The sequence below is a fragment of the Microcebus murinus genome, chromosome 11 (assembly GCF_040939455.1).
Source record: "Microcebus murinus isolate Inina chromosome 11, M.murinus_Inina_mat1.0, whole genome shotgun sequence".
NCBI classification, from domain to species: Eukaryota; Metazoa; Chordata; class Mammalia; order Primates; family Cheirogaleidae; genus Microcebus; species Microcebus murinus.
The window spans coordinates 50,824,756-50,840,631 of record NC_134114.1 but is presented as its reverse complement, the minus strand read 5'-3'; the positions used below and the strand labels follow the sequence as shown (position 1 = coordinate 50,840,631).

Below are 15,876 nucleotides of genomic sequence, written 5' to 3'. Positions count from 1 at the left end.
CCACATAAAAAAAGTATACATATACATTAATCCAAAACATCAAAATATTAAGTGCCTTCTCTCTGGATGGTGGAAATTATAAGTGATTTTTTTTCTTTTCTGTATTTTCTACATTTTCAAAAATAATACATAATAGTTTTATAGTTAAGGGGGAAAGTAACTTAAAATGTTAAAACTTCTAACACAGAACCTGATAATTTCCTAATTTGAAAACTATTCTGCCAGCTATGATACTGAACAAAATAAAAGACTACATGCTCCATGCAAACACTAAAAACTGTCAATCTAGATTACAGAAGACTATGTCGACAATATGTAACCATAGCAACATCTTCAACTGTAATTAGGTCTAATCTTTGCTAATGTCATAGTGATCTAAAAGGGTACGTTTTTTCTTTCAATGACTTACTGGCAATTCATCCATTTCCTGAAATAAGAACAAGGAAAAGAAATAATTGAAAACTGTGAAGTTGCCTTACATCATTACTAATATCCACAGGACTATGGAGTTCTATTTATGAACAAATCATGCTTTATCACTGTACAATGAAAATTTCCCAACCATTAAGAAGTTTCTCCCTTCGATCCTCCTGTTCTTCATAAGTGTGATGACTGCATTTTCACACCCACCTGGGAAGTGTGCCTCTCTGAAACATTGTTACAACGTCAGCACATTACCCCTCTGATAGGAAAAAACAAAAATTTCCCCCTCTCTTTTGGTATTTACTGGGTACCAGTGATACCTACACTGTGGAAAGGTATCCTTCCCATATGTGTCACTCCTTACTGAGATGCACATCAGTCCCTAGGCATGAACACACCTTAACACATTTTAGCTTTGAAAACAGATACACATACAAAGAGACTAGCAGCCAGTTTACATCTCATGGTTCCACTTTTACACACCTCTCGAACATCAAAGCTCCTCTTCAGGTTAGCGCCAACTATGCCGTACAATTCATCAGCAGGAAATAAAGGATCTTCAGGAGGTTCAACAGTAACCTGCAAAAATATAGAACAATTTAAAGACATGATTTAAAGGCGAAGGAGCCAAATGCTTTTCAGGAAAATAAAAGATATAAGAACATATCATACTTACCTCCAATTTCTTCTGATAATTTAGACTCTTCACGATCTTCCTAGTTAAGTGCAGGGCATGACGATCGTCCAAAGCACAGTGGTCAGTTACTCCAGACTTTCTGTAGAATAAAGCACACTACAACAATCAGAGCAGGGAAAGAAAAGTAAATAAATATCTTGAACCCAAGTCTCTTCTCTCCATCAAGGATGACAGCACTTTTACTTCTAAAACACTTTAATAAATGTCATCTTATTTGGTCCTTATGACAGCCCCAGCAAAACACCATTATCTTTGTTTTTACAAACAGGAAAAACTGAGGCACACATAAGTTAAGTACCTTGTCCTAGGGCCACAAGAACTCACACTTTCTATTTTCCAAACTTGACCTTCCACTAGACCACAGAGCTTCTATTAGGTGCCCATCCCCTGCACCTCAAACAGAACTGTACATGATGAAGTCCAACCACAGATGGCACACTTTCATGATATAGCTGGTAACAGCACAAAGCATTTGTACCTAACTGAGCTACTACTGAAGATGCCAACTGTGCTCTCTCATTTCTGAGACACAGCTGAGCCCCCTCCGTATATGGTTATATCCAAGAGTAGGGCGTCATAGGTAACAAATGAAAAGGTTTAAATATACTGACCCTCGGATTGTGGGTAAAAATGGGAATTGATACGATGGTTTTGTGGCAGGGACCATGGAGTTTCCCCTTCAATTTCAAGTACAATGAATGAAGCATGGGCTTGCTCTGTCCCTATTAGATGGCTTGTTATTTCAGATGCAGATGTACTATGGCTGTCTAATAAAGCATTAAAATAAATCTGTAAAGTCAGGCATATGCCTGAAAAAGAACTAGAAATTTGGTTCATTTTATGAGAGGACTAAGATGCTGCAATCTAAATTTTGATGTCTTATCTAGAGAAAACACCAAACCCTTGGGGCACATTTCTTAGAGCCGGGCTCTCAGTGACTTCATGCCACTTTCCACCTCTGAACTGGGGGTTCCTAAATAAGAGCAGAGACCATGTTTACTCCTCTGTATAACCCTCTGATGCCTCACAAATGGTAGACTCTTCAGTTTCTTTAATTTAATATAACACACCATTATATAACTAACCGTGTCTTTTGAATGCTTCACACATAATTCCAGCTATAATTGCTGACTTCTAGAACTACATTGTAATTCAGTAGATAAATACTAACAGAAGCAGAAGGAATGGCTTTCTAACTCAGTAAATATTTACAATATAGCGTTTGCTTATAAAAACTGGCTGCCTAGCATTTACCAAAACAGCAGGAAACGGAAACTTCTGATGAGATACTATATATAAGTCTTTGTGTCAAATTAACTCTTAAGGATGACTAATCAGAGAGATATAAATATGTATTTATGACGGAGAGAACCAAAGCAATTTGTGCCTAGTAAGTTTTATGACACTGTTCAAAAAAAGAGCCATCACCACTTAATCATTTCCCCATGATTTTAAACAGGTTACGATGAATAATAACAGCAGTAACAGGGTACAGAGAATGCCCCAGACGCTGTGCTCTCAGGTAGGTACTGTTCCTATCTTCATTTTACACATAAAGAAATGAGACTCAGGGGGATGAAGTAGTTTGTCTAAGTCACAAGGATAATAAGTGACGCAAATAGAAGATAAAATCTAGAATCTATAGCCCTAACTTGATATAAATGCCTACAGCTTTACTTTTTTTAAAATAGTCAAAATTGTTGGAAAATTCATGCTTCCCAAGTACTCTCTTCATCTCCTTCCACTGGTTAAGCGTCTAAAAACAACAGAAGTCCACTTCATCCTATGCCCCTAACTAACCTTTTTGTGCCTTGTGGCCTCATTCTCTCCAAGTGGAAACATCCACTCCAGCTGGGCAAATCACTTCACTGTCTCCCGTAATAGTCAGTATGGCCAGATAGGCAGTAACGGAGCATCTACGTTCACACTGCTGCACTCACCTGCACAAACTCGTATTCTGTTCCAGCTCAGGCAGCACTCCACCACTCCCCACAACCCCGCCAGGGAGGAGAATCTTCTAATTACTTCCACTCCACTCATTCCCTTACCCATTCTTCCTCTAGCCTTGACTTGTAAAACTTGACTTGTAAAGCATGCTAGCATATTTATTTTGTCATTCTTTTTAGTTCATTCATTTATTTCTCTTATCTGGCTAATTAAATTATAAATCCTTGAGGGCAGGGACGAGGCCTAAATTTTTCTATATTTCTCATAACACTTCGTACAACCAATCTTGCTACAGTGAGTGTACAATGAGAAAGGGATGAATGAAAAGCTGAGGCAAAGGCCCCTTAACCAGCTATTCAAAAGGCCTGGCAGAGGAGGATCAAGATGGCGGACGAGAAATACCGCCAGAAAGAGTGTCTCTGCAGAAAAGACAGATTCTAGCAGAAATTAGAAAAAAGAAGCAAGAAGGCGAGCATACAGCAGACGAGGGCCGGAAGGAGGGGTACCTGAGACACCGCGAGACTCCAAGGGAGGAGGCTTTGGAGCAGAACTGGAAGCTGAGACCGCTGGAGCAGCCCAGAGACCAGAGGGAAGGGTAGATGGAAAAATCACCTTTCCCCTTCCCTGCATTTGGGACTGCTGGTGGGCTCCCCAGCGGGTGGAGAGACCTGGGGACACCAGCCCAGAGACAGCCGCCGCCAGCTAGGTGAGCCTGTAGCGGACACGGCACCAGACTCCCAAATCCCTGTGCACCTCCGTGTGCACAGACCCGAGCCGTGCGGCAGGCGCCATATTGCCTCCTTCTCCCCTCCACCAACCCTACCTGCGGCTGCCCAGAGAGACAATACAGCCACCAGCTGGAGGCACCTCCAGGGAACGGGACCTTCCCGTTTGGGACCCTACAGCTGACTCAGGGGAACTCAGACTGTGAGCTCCCTACCCGCCAGCCCTCCCAGGTGCTGCTGGCACGGAGTTCCCAGGAGAACAGTGCTGACTCAGAGGCTGAGAGACACAGACACAGCTTGGGCTCCCTGTGGGTGAATTGGGACCGGAAATCCTCTCCCTGGTGGGGATACAGTTTGAACTCTGGGACCCAGAGGTCGGACCTGCAGACCAGATCCTGTGCACCAAGGTCTAGCATTGCCCGGCGCACAGAAGGGATATTTGTGAACAGCCTGCGGAGGTGTGTGTGCCTCCAGGGGCAGATCAGCATCCTAGAGGGCAACCCTCCCACCAAAGGGAGGCCGTGCGCCCAGCCCAGGCAGCGTTTCTGCACAGGGAACTTCCCTGCAGGCATCACAATCTGGGGAGGCCTGGTGACGTGTGGTCTGGACTGCTGGCAGAGGCCCAGGAGTAGCTGCGGAGTTGGGGAGGGTGGAAAGAAGCGAGGCCTGCTGCAGACTGCGGGTCTCAGACAGCCCCACCCCCACAAGCAGACTTTCTGGCTGAGCGGGACCATTCCAGCCCTGCCCTGACAGCTTTTCCTGGAAGCAGAGAACAGAACTTTGACCCCTGCTAATTGCATTGGTGGTGCCTGAGGGCAGGCTTACCCAACCCAGCTCCGCCCAGAACAAGAGCTGATAACAGGACACAAAAACAACAGCATAGCCTGTTCCTCCAAGCAAGCGCCACCTACTGACAGGGACGGCACCCACTGACTCATTATACAGGGAGTGGTCGAATCTCACCCACAGACACCACCTAACGGCTCAGAAACTAAACAAGGCATGTGAATACCCAAACAAAAACCTAAAAGAAAGAAACAACAACTGATCGACATGGGAAGAAATCAGCAAAGGAACTCAGGAAATATGAAGAACCAAACGGAAAACACACCCCCAAAGAGGAGCACCAGCCCCCTAGAAACGGACACCAACCCAAATCAGGCAACCAAAATGACAGAAGAGGAATTCTGTATGTGGATCATAAGAACACTCACCGAGCTGCAACAACAACTCAATAACCAACACAAAGAAACCACAAAAAGCCTCCAGGATCTGGAAAAAGAAATGGACACAATGAAGAAAAGTTTAACCGAACTCCTGGAAATGAAGAATCAATTCAGGGAACTACAAAATACAGTGGAAAGTCTCAAGAACAGGGTAGATCAAACAGAAGAAAGAATCTCAGAGATTGAAGATAACACCCTCCAACTAAATAAAACCATTACAGAGATATAGCAGAGAAACAAGAGAAAAGAGCAAAGCCTACAAGAGATGTGGGATTATGTGAAGAAACCTAATGTGAGGGTCATAGGGTTACCAGAAGGGGAAGAAGACAACACCCAAGGGTTGGACAAGCTATTTGAAGATATAATAGAGGAAAATTTCCCAGGCCTTGCTCAAAATCTCGATATACAAGTTCAAGAAGCTCAGAGGACCCCTGGGAGATTCAATGCAAACAGGAAGACGTCACAACATGCAGTCATCAGACTGACCAAAATATCAACTAAAGAGGCCCTTCTAAGAGCTGTAAGACGAAAGAAGCAAGTGACATACAAGGGAAAGCCAATTCGAATAACACCAGACTTCTCTAATGAGACTTTACAAGCAAGGAGAGACTGGGGCCCCATTCTCACTCTTCTGAAACAAAACAATGCCCAGCCTAGAATCTTCTTCCCTGCAAAACTAAGCTTCATATATGAAGGAGAAATAAAGACATTCTCAGACAAGCAAAGTCTCAGAGAATTCACCAAGACAAGACCAGCCCTACAAGAAGTACTCAAAACAGTGCTATGCACAGAACACCATAATAAAAACTCACGAATATAAAAACAACCAAAACCCAAAGATTAAAGGCCAGATAATACAATGGCTCAAGAGAGAAATCAAAGCAACAACATCTAACCCAACAGAATGATCAGTAATCTACCTTACCTATCAGTTCTCTCAATAAATGTGAATGGCTTAAACTCTCCACTCAAGAGACATAGGCTGGCTGAATGGATAAGAAAATACAGGCCAAGTATATGCTGTCTTCAGGAAACACATCTAACCTGCAAGGATGCATATAGACTAAAAGTAAAAGGGTGGAGATCAGTATTCCAGGCAAGTGGAAGCCAAAAGAAGGCTGGTGTGGCAGTTCTAATTTCAGACGATTTAGTTTTTAAACCAACAAAAGTAGTGAAAGACAAAGAGGGTCATTATATAATGGTGAAGGGCACACTTCAACAAGAAGAGATAACAATTTTAAATATATATGCACCCAACTTAGGTGCACCCAGTTTCATAAAGCAAACCTTACTGGATCTAAGCAAAAGGATTAATAGCAACTCCATAATCACCGGAGATTTCAACACCCTACTGACGGCACAAGACAGATCCTCCAAACAGAAAATTAATAAAGAAATAATGGACTTAAACAAAACCCTGGAACAACTGGGTCTGACTGACATCTACAGGACATATTACCCAAAATCCACTGAATATACGTTCTTCTCATCACCTCACGGGACATTCTCTAAGATTGACCATATCCTAGAGATTTACACAAAGTAAATCTCAAGAAATTAAAAAAAATAGAAATCATACCATGTACCTTCTCAGATCTCAGTGGAATAAAAGTAGAAATCAACCCTAACAGAAACTCACATTTCTACACAAAAACGTGGAAATGAAACAACCTCCTACTAAATGATTACTTCATAAATGAAGAAATCAAGATGGAAATTAAAAAATTCTATACTCCTACACTGCTGGTGGGACAGCAAATTAGTTCAACCTCTGTGGAAAGCAATATGGAGATACCTTAAAGCGATACAAGTGAATCTACCATTTGATCCAGCAGATCCAATGACACTCTACAAAAATGACACCTGTACTCGAATGTTTATAGCAGCACAATTCATAATTGCAAGGCTGTGGAAACAGCCCAAGTGCCCATCAATCCAAGAATGGATTAATAAAATGTGGTATATGTATACCATGGAGTACTATTCAGCTCTAAGAAACAATGGTGATATAGCACATCTCATATTTTCCTGGTTAGAGCTTGAACCCATACTATTAAGTGAAGTTTCCCAAGAATGGAAAAACAAGCACCACATATACTCACCAGCAAATTGGTATTAACTGAACAGCACCTAAGTGGTCAGATAGGTACTGCAGTAATAGGGTATCGGGCAGGGGGGAGGGGGGTGGGTATATACATATATAATGAGTGAGATGTGCACCATCTGTGAGATGGTCATGCTGGAGACTCAGACTTGTGGGGGAAGAGGGGAGAAGGGCATTTATTGAAACCTTAAAATCTGTACCCCCATAATATGCCGAAATAAAAAAAAAAAGCCTGGCAGTGTTCTCTAATGAGACAGTAGAAGCATTGCTACCTGCCATGCTTCTCCCACCACCTGGATTCTCCCCGAGGTCACCTGTCTCACAGGTTTCTTGTGTGGCAGATCAAAGGGAGGTTTGCTACACCTGCCAGGCCACTGAGGTGGTGATTAGATCTACTTGCCATCTTTGTCTGGGTTCCTTAGGGCACGGCCCTGGGCCCTCTTCTCTATCTACATCCACACCAAGGTGAGCTCCTCCAGTCCCACAGTTTAATCCCACCTCTATGCTGAGGACTCCCAAATAAAGATCTCCAGCCTCATCTGGACTCCAGACACACAGCCAACTCCCTACTCAGAATATCTTCTTGTCTATCTCACAGCATCTCTGATTTATAAGGACTGAGACGAATGCTTGACCCTCCTGTCCCCTCCCCAAATCTGCTCCTCCTCAGTCACCTCAAATCCAGGAAATGAAACGATTTCATATCATCTTGTCACCTCACTTTCCTCTACCCTATACATGAATTCCAACTCTAAAATCGAGCTCAAATCTGTTCACTCACCTCCACCTTCACTCCCACCATGACCACGCACGCCTCCAGCAATCCTCGCCTATACTATTGATACAGTCACCTTCTGCCCTCCACTTAGACTCTTGCCAACCCTCCAGGCATTCTCCATTTAGCAGCCAGAGGTATTTTTTAAAAAACATATTTGATGGCCAGGTGCAGTGACTCACGCCTGTAATCCTAGCACTCTAGGAGGCCAAGGCAGGCGGATTGCTCGAGTTCAAAACCAGCCTGAGCAAGAGCGAGACCCTGTCTCTAATATAAAAATATAGAAAGAAATTAATTGGCCAACTTATATATATAGAAAAAATTAGCTGGGCATGGTGGCGTATGCCTGTAGTCCCAGCTACTTCGGAGGCTGAGGCAGAAGGATTGCTTGAGCCCAGGAGTTTGAGGTTGCTGTGAGCTAGGCTGATGCCACGGCACTCATTCTAGCCTGGGCAATAAAGCGAGACTCTGTCTCAAAAAAAAAAAATTTTTTTTTGATAATAGCACATCTCTGCTTAAAACTCTTCAGTGGTTTTCCAATTGCTCTTAAAAAAAAAAAAGACTCTAAAACATTTATTGAGCAATTATGATGCTCAACAAGCAATAATAATAATGGCAGCTGACATTGATAGATACTTATTTAAAGCAGGTATTGTTTCAAGCAATGCACTGTATTACATCTCATTTACTCCTCACAACAGAAGTAGATGGTCTTCTTAGCCCTGAAGCCTAACCTGAAATGCTAGACCAGTGACGTGATGAAGCCAGCTCACGCCTGACTCACAAGAGCCAACGGCTTGTGTCTCTGCCTGATTCTGCATAAAGTGGCAGCACGTTGGTAACTTAAAGTCAGCCATGGTAGGATAATTTATACCACAGAAATTGATAAATGCCACAAATTGGGGCTTTCTTTCCTCCCCTAGAGAACCAGTTGTTAAACATTTGCCTGCACACCACTGGGTTAGCCTCATCTTCTGTATGCTCTACTTGTTCTCCTTCTTGGTAAGCCTTATCATGTATCAGCCACGTTTACGTAATTTTGTGGCAATTATTTGCTACGTAAGCTCCTTGAAGTCAAAGACAGCGTCTATCTTATCTTGAGCACCTAGAACAGTGCCTGGTACATAAGAGGTGCTCAATGAATGTTGGTTAAATAAATAAGAACAAATAAACTGTGATTCGGTCTGGCAAGTTTGGCTCAGGGAAAAAAATTTAAAACTTCTTTTAAACAAAATGACACTCAATCCTGGAAAGGAACAACCATTTCTGTTTCACCTGCAATGAAGATCAGCACCTCCAAGATCCTCAGCGGACACCTCTTCTCCAGTTGCTGCTTTAACCTACAACAAGGATAAAAATCAACAGTGAGACGGGCCCATCAGATATAAAACTGCTCTCCTAACATGCACATCTCCTAACTTGACTATGCCTATACTCTCTTCTTTAGAACACTGCATTTTCTCATCCTACCCACCTAGAAAACCTAAAGAATATTATCTCTATTCTACAACTGAAAATGTGAGCCCAGAGTCACTAATTACTTGCCTGCAACCCCAGAGCGAGCAAGAGAGCTTGACTTAAGCCCAGGCGTTTCTGACCCGAAAGCCCATCCTCTTTCCCGACGTCATGCTGCCTCGACACACGTGGTCCAGGCTTTGCGTCTATGCGTGTGCTCCTCCCACTGCCTGGAATCCCTTCTCCTTCTCACCTACCTGGCGAATTCCCGCTTACCCTTCTAGTCCCACCTCATGTCACCTGCTCTGTGCAGCTTCCCTGACTCACTTGGACCTTCTTGTCATTAATGACACCCCATGGTATTATAAGAGTAATGCTTGCACATCCGTGGTCCGAGAGCATTCCGCTTACATTTGTCAGGCCGTATTTCAGTAATGTGCATGTATCTCTGCTGTCTTCTCTATGCTGTGAATTCCTGATGGCAGGAACTGTGATTTATCTTTAGTTATACTCAATAACTATGCTGAAAAATTCCAGTTACTATTATAAACTCTGTGTAATACCTTGAAGTAGGAAAAAAATCTCTAATTATCTAAATCCAAGATGCAGGAGAACATGACCAAAAAGAAACAAACCTCAAGTAATAAATTAACAATAACTTAATTACAGCCTGAGAAATTCTACCACGAAAAAAAGAAAGAAAAACCATTTAATGCTAAATGCCAATCTAATTCCTTAGAAATTGCTTATTGATTCCTAATTGTTTAGGTTGGTTAATTTGTTTCTTTTTCCTCAAGCAAGAAAAGCTTTTATTGGAATAAAGACCATTAATCTAAAGTACAGCACAGAAAAGATTTATTACTCATTACATCAAAAGCTCTGTCTTAAATAAAATATCTTTCCACAGGGAGAGGCAATTAAAATTTTCGCCTCCAATTATTCCACCCCCAGAGCTAAAGTCTCAGTTCTCTTCTTTCCAAAAACTTCAGGGTAAAATAGCATTCAGTCCAGACAATAACCAATTATAAGAGGTGTCTGGATATTTAAAGTTATAAAAAAGGAATAAACAATAGATATACTACATTTATTCCAGGGATCTGACTAATATCAACTGAAAAAATAAGGATTTGTCATCGGTTAATATTCACTGAACACCCACAGCATGCCTGACACTGTGGAAGTGCAGAGATGATAAAAGTCAAGGAGAAAATTAAAGCAGCACATCCTACTAAACAAGTTCAGAAGACAAACAAAAGGAAAAAAGAACAAAAGGCTCCTTCAAAAACATGTCTTATAATCTATTTTTTTCTAACCACTCTAAGCTACTAAAAACTATAGCAACTAAACCCCACACTGTGTGAAACCTCCAAAGCCTTGTCTCAGATTTCAGTAACACAAGAGTCACAACTGAGAATTCTCAAGTGCAAGAGGCTACTGCTGCTTTTCTCTCCTCCTGAACATGGTGTTTGTAAAAGGCAGACTGCTGAATGAGGGTCAGCTCTCTAGCAGAACTTCAGGCTTCTCTGGCTGCTGAGTTACTTCTTTCTAATATACAAGTTAAATCCGAATACGCTGAATGGACACTGTAATTACTGACCCTTAGACAAAATCTTCTCTCTAAAACACTTCACATTATTCCAGTATTATGATCTGCCTATAGTCTCAAAAAGATGTCTTCAAATTTTAGTCATTTCTTTAGTCTTCAAAAATGAGTCATATCTTTACTCATTTTCTGGTAAAAAGATAAATGAGAACTGCTCGTGACAGTTTGTACCCTTAACTATACAAATGTAAATTTTGCATGCATATTTCTCTCATTAATCAATGACAACTGTCACATACAGCAAAAGAAATGTTAAATAGTAATAGTAATAATAATAGTAATACAGGCTTTTTGAATGCCTTGAGACTTTTACCAATTGGAAATGGCAGCTCTTCAAGCTTACCTGATCCTCAATAATAAGAGCTATGAAAAATTAACACAGTCTTTTGGGAAATACACTTGTTTTACATCAAAGTACAAGCACTATTTAACATACTCTTTTTAATAAATTTGTATTAGTATTCCAAAACCAAAGATGATTCTTTGATAAACTTTTGAAGCAATGCACTTTTTGAAACAGAATTCACATATCATAAATTCACCATTTTAAAACATACAATTCACTGCTTTCAGTATATTTGTGAAATTATACAACCATCACCACTACCTAATTCCTGAGCATTTAGTCACTTCCAGAAGAAACCCAGTATTCATCAGCAGTCCCTCCCTTTTCCCTCCTCCTCCCAGTCCCTGGCAGCCACTAATCTACTTGCTGTCTGTATGAATCTGCCTATTCTAAATGCTTCACAGAAGTAGAATCATAAACTATTCGTCCTTTTGTGCCTGGCATAGTGCTTTAAATAGTGTTGCTATCCACGTTGCAACACGTGTCAGAACATCATTCTTTTTCATGGCTGAATAAGATTCTATTGTATGTATAGTTTTCTAAACTCCCTTTCTTCTTTTCACCTATTTGATATTCTTAGATTTCACTTATATAATGGGCACTTTTGTTGGAAGGTGTGGCAAAGTGCTTGTAAGACACTTTGAAGTCTAGGTGGTGTCATGATATAAGCCTGGCAGGGAGATGTACATATTACCAAAGTCACTGGAATGGAGCCAATCAAACAGGAGGTGAGCAAGAGCCTGGGGTGACATAATCCAATTATCAGTGCCAGCACCCAAGCAGGTGACTACTAACGCTGCACTGGACCCCACTCTTCTCCCATGTTTGAAGTTTAATGCTCTGTAGTAACCCTCTTGAAATAATCAAGCTTTGAGTTTGTGCAAATGACATTTGAGGGAAAAACAGAGAGCGTGTGTTGGGGCTTGGAGCCTCAACTCTTGACTGGTCTGCCTCCTGCCACCTCCCTAGGGCGGGTTCTTGGCTCCCTGATTGCCTGCAAACTGGCACCTGGGCTCTGGTTCTCTCTACTTCCTATTTCTGATCCCTGCCTTGCAGCAATTGCTGCCATCTGCCCCCAGTGGCATGGAGTGGTTGCAGGGAGGACCACAGTCTCGGGCCGGCAGGGCTGAGCTGTGTTCTCCACTGGGGGCCTCAGAGGAAGGTGTGGGCTGGAAGCTACCCTCTTGCCCATGCTTGATCCAGATAGCCAGCACATCCTGACATGAAGGTGGCACACCTGTGGGGGTCATGTGTCCACTGCCAGTTGGGATGGCAGGCCCATGGAAGGAGAAATGCCTGGGAGGAGGAGTATTCCATGCCTGAGGGGCATGACATCATGAAGTAAATAAAAAAATCTAAGCTGGGCACAGTGGCACATGCCTGTAGTCCCAGCTACTGAGGAGGATGAAGTGGGAGGATCCCTTGAGCCCAGGAGTTTGAGGCCAGCCTGGGCAACACAGTGAGACTCTGTCTCTTAAAAAATAAATCCAGGCCGGGCGCGGTGGCTCACGCCTGTAATCCTAGCACTCTGGGAGGCCGAGGCGGGCGGATTGCTCGAGGTCAGGAGTTCGAAACCAGCCTGAGCAAGAGCGAGACCCTGTCTCTACTATAAATAGAAAGAAATTAATTGGCCAACTAATATACATAGAAAAAAAATTAGCCGGGCATGGTGGCCCATGCCTGTTGTCCCATCTACTTGGGAGGCTGAGGCAGAAGGATTGCTTGAGCCCAGGAGTTTGAGGTTGCTGTGAGCTAGGCTGACGCCATGGCACTCACTCTAGCCTGGGCAACAAAGCGAGACTCTGTCTCAAAAAAAAAAAAAAAAAAAAAAAAAAAATCCAATGACCATGATAGGTAAAGGGACCATAGCAGAAAGGAAGATACATTATACTTAGTACCCTTAACAGGATTCTGAACAAGGGGGCCCATGTTTTCATTTTTCATTGAGGTCTACAAATTATGTAGCTAACTCTACCAGTCATTCATAAAGACTGCTGGTATTAGAAATTTGGAGCACTTCTCATAGCAGTCAAATTCATAGAGACAGAAAGAAGAATGGTGATTGCCAGCGGCAGGGAAGTGGCAGGAATAGGAGTTAGTGTTATGAGTTTCAGCTGGGGGAGATGAAAAAGTTCTAAAGATGGATGGCAGTGATGGTTGCGCAACACTACGAATATACTTAATGCCACAGAACTGTAAAAACAGTTAAAAAGGTAAATTTTATGTTACGTATATTTTACCACAATATTTTTAAAAACATCAAAAAATAGTTAAAATGATATATTTTATGTTATGTATATTTAACTTCATTAAATCAATCAACCAATTGAGATTATGTTCTTACCAAGGGGGGTCCTCCCAAGAAGATGGTACCCTGCTTGCGCACAATGATGTTTTCGTCAGCCATTGCAGGCAGATAAGCACCTCCGGCTGTACAAAACCCCATGACCACGGCTATCTGAAATGCAACCACATGACAAATACGTGAGATGTAGCTTAACCAGTGAATTGTATAGTGTTTGGTTTACAATCCCACACACGTTACAGTGACCAGGGGATATTAACTAGCTGGTCCCTGAAAATCATTTTAAAATGGAGTCCTCTAAACATTTGAAATACGTTTCCTGACTTCTTATATAAAAACATTTTGAAGACTTATGTCACAGTTTTATAAAATTTATAGACAATCTCCCTGTCAGAGAGAAGACTGGCTGGACAGACTAGTGGCCTGAGCAACTAATGCAGAGAAAAAACCAAAATACTCCCATAACTTTGCAAAAGTGTATTAAAAGGATAATTTTTAAGGCTAGTAATAATAAGTTCCTAAATATTTGCCACTTGCCTCATAGAAATATTGAGATAATTGTCAAATGAGTATTATTAATATTTTGTGTTACCCTAGACATGATACTATCTAAAAATAAAACTAATGTTAACACTGCAGTTAAAAATGTTGCTCAAGCTGGGCATGGTGGCTCATGCCTATAATCCTAGCAGTCCGGGAGGATGCAGTGAGAGGACTGCTTGAGCTCAGGAGTTTGAGACCATCCTAAGCAAGAGCAAGACCCTGTTTCTACAAAAAATAGAAAAATTAGCTGGGCATCATGGTACACACCTGTAGTTCCAGCTACTTGGGAGGCTGAGGCAAGAGGATCACTTGAGCCCAGGAGTTTGAGGTTGCAGTGAGCTATGATGACACCACTGCACTCAAGCATGGCTGACAGGGTGAGACCCTGTCTAAAAAAAAAAATCTTGCTCAAATAAAAAGTTGATTGTATTGAAGCTGAGCGATGTATACATGGGGGTTTGCAGTAATATTTTCTCTACTTGTGTTTAAAATTTTCCATAATAAAAAGCTTTAAAAAATTCTTGCTCAGAAATCAGCAGGGCACAAGGAATAACAGTAAGTATGTGTTTGGCTGATTATTCCTAAACAGGAATAAATAATGTCACCAAAGAAAAATAAGGAAAGTATATAATGGATACTTTTTAAATTATCATCTGAAAGCAGTTTTTGCTACTAATTCTAATATTCCATCAGTTTTCCTTATAGGCATACAAATATCTGTTTTGAAAAACAGCAGGTCATACTAGTATTAATGTAAAAATGCAAGGTAGCATAAGTTAACATTTTTCCTTATAATGAGCTGTCAAAAAAAAGCATTTTTCCTTAATCAGAGCTTTTATGTATATTATTAAAAGTAGCTGCAATATTTATTTGTCAACATATCACAAAGGTGTTTATCATTTACAGTTTTACATATCAATCACCAAGAAGTTTCTTTCACAAATATCAATAGCTATAAAAATTGTTGTCCAAGAGCAGAAGAAAACACATAGCAGTGTTTATAATAGCAAAAATATGTAAATAACTAACATGTTCATCAATACAACAATTTGAATGTATAAATAAATTTTTAAATGAATTAAGTTCTTTAAAAATCTGAGGCAGGCCAGGCACAGTGGCTCACACATATAATCCTAATACTTTGGGAGGCCAAGGCAGGAGGATCACTGGAGGCCAGTAGTTCAAGACCAGCCTGGGCAAATAGCAAGACCCCATCTCTACAAAAAATAAAAAAGTTAGCTAAGCATGGTGGCACACACCTATAGTCCCAGCTACTCAGGAGGCTCAGGCAGGAGGATCCCTGAAGCCTAGGAGTTTGAGGTTACAGTGAGCTGTGATGACACTACTGCACTCTAGCCTGGGCACCAGAGCGAGACTCTGTCTCAAAAAAAAAAAAAAATCTGAGGCAAAAATAACAAAATGCATTTTAACACTTAATAGATCTGGGTGGTGGGCACACAAGTGTTCTGAACTATTATTCTCTGTACTTTCTTCATGTTTGAAATATTTATGGGCTTTTTAGGACACAAGTTCACCTTATCATCCTGTTCTCTTACACCAGAACATCAGGTTCAGCTCAAACTGTTTCAGTACCCAAAAATAAAAAAAGGCAAGGAACTTAGAGAAGAATCACAATGATATTAGAATCTAAAAGAGAACAGTTTACCAAAATAAGACCAAAGAACTAAACAGGCATAGCAGAGTTCCACAAAAAACAACTGGAGAGC

At 41.4% G+C, this 15,876-nt stretch overlaps 1 protein-coding gene and 1 non-coding gene across 3 annotated transcripts in view; one reads left to right on the top strand and one right to left on the bottom strand.

Moving 5' to 3' along the window:
• The window catches only part of MCCC2 (methylcrotonyl-CoA carboxylase subunit 2), a 61,410-nt gene that overhangs the window by 20,989 nt on the left and 24,545 nt on the right, over nucleotides 1-15,876 (bottom strand). For both annotated transcript variants that reach the window (XM_012783232.3, XM_076008101.1), the window contains exons 7-10: nucleotides 13,646-13,759; nucleotides 9,173-9,237; nucleotides 1,100-1,199; nucleotides 907-1,002 (exon numbers count right to left, since the gene is read on the bottom strand). In XM_012783232.3, coding sequence (XP_012638686.2) covers nucleotides 907-1,002; nucleotides 1,100-1,199; nucleotides 9,173-9,237; nucleotides 13,646-13,759 — 375 coding nt within the window. The remainder of the gene's footprint in view (nucleotides 1-906; nucleotides 1,003-1,099; nucleotides 1,200-9,172; nucleotides 9,238-13,645; nucleotides 13,760-15,876) is intronic.
• On the top strand, nucleotides 585-688 carry LOC142874227 (small nucleolar RNA U13). The gene has a single exon (XR_012922039.1). It is a non-coding gene; the product is annotated as a small nucleolar RNA U13 (small nucleolar RNA).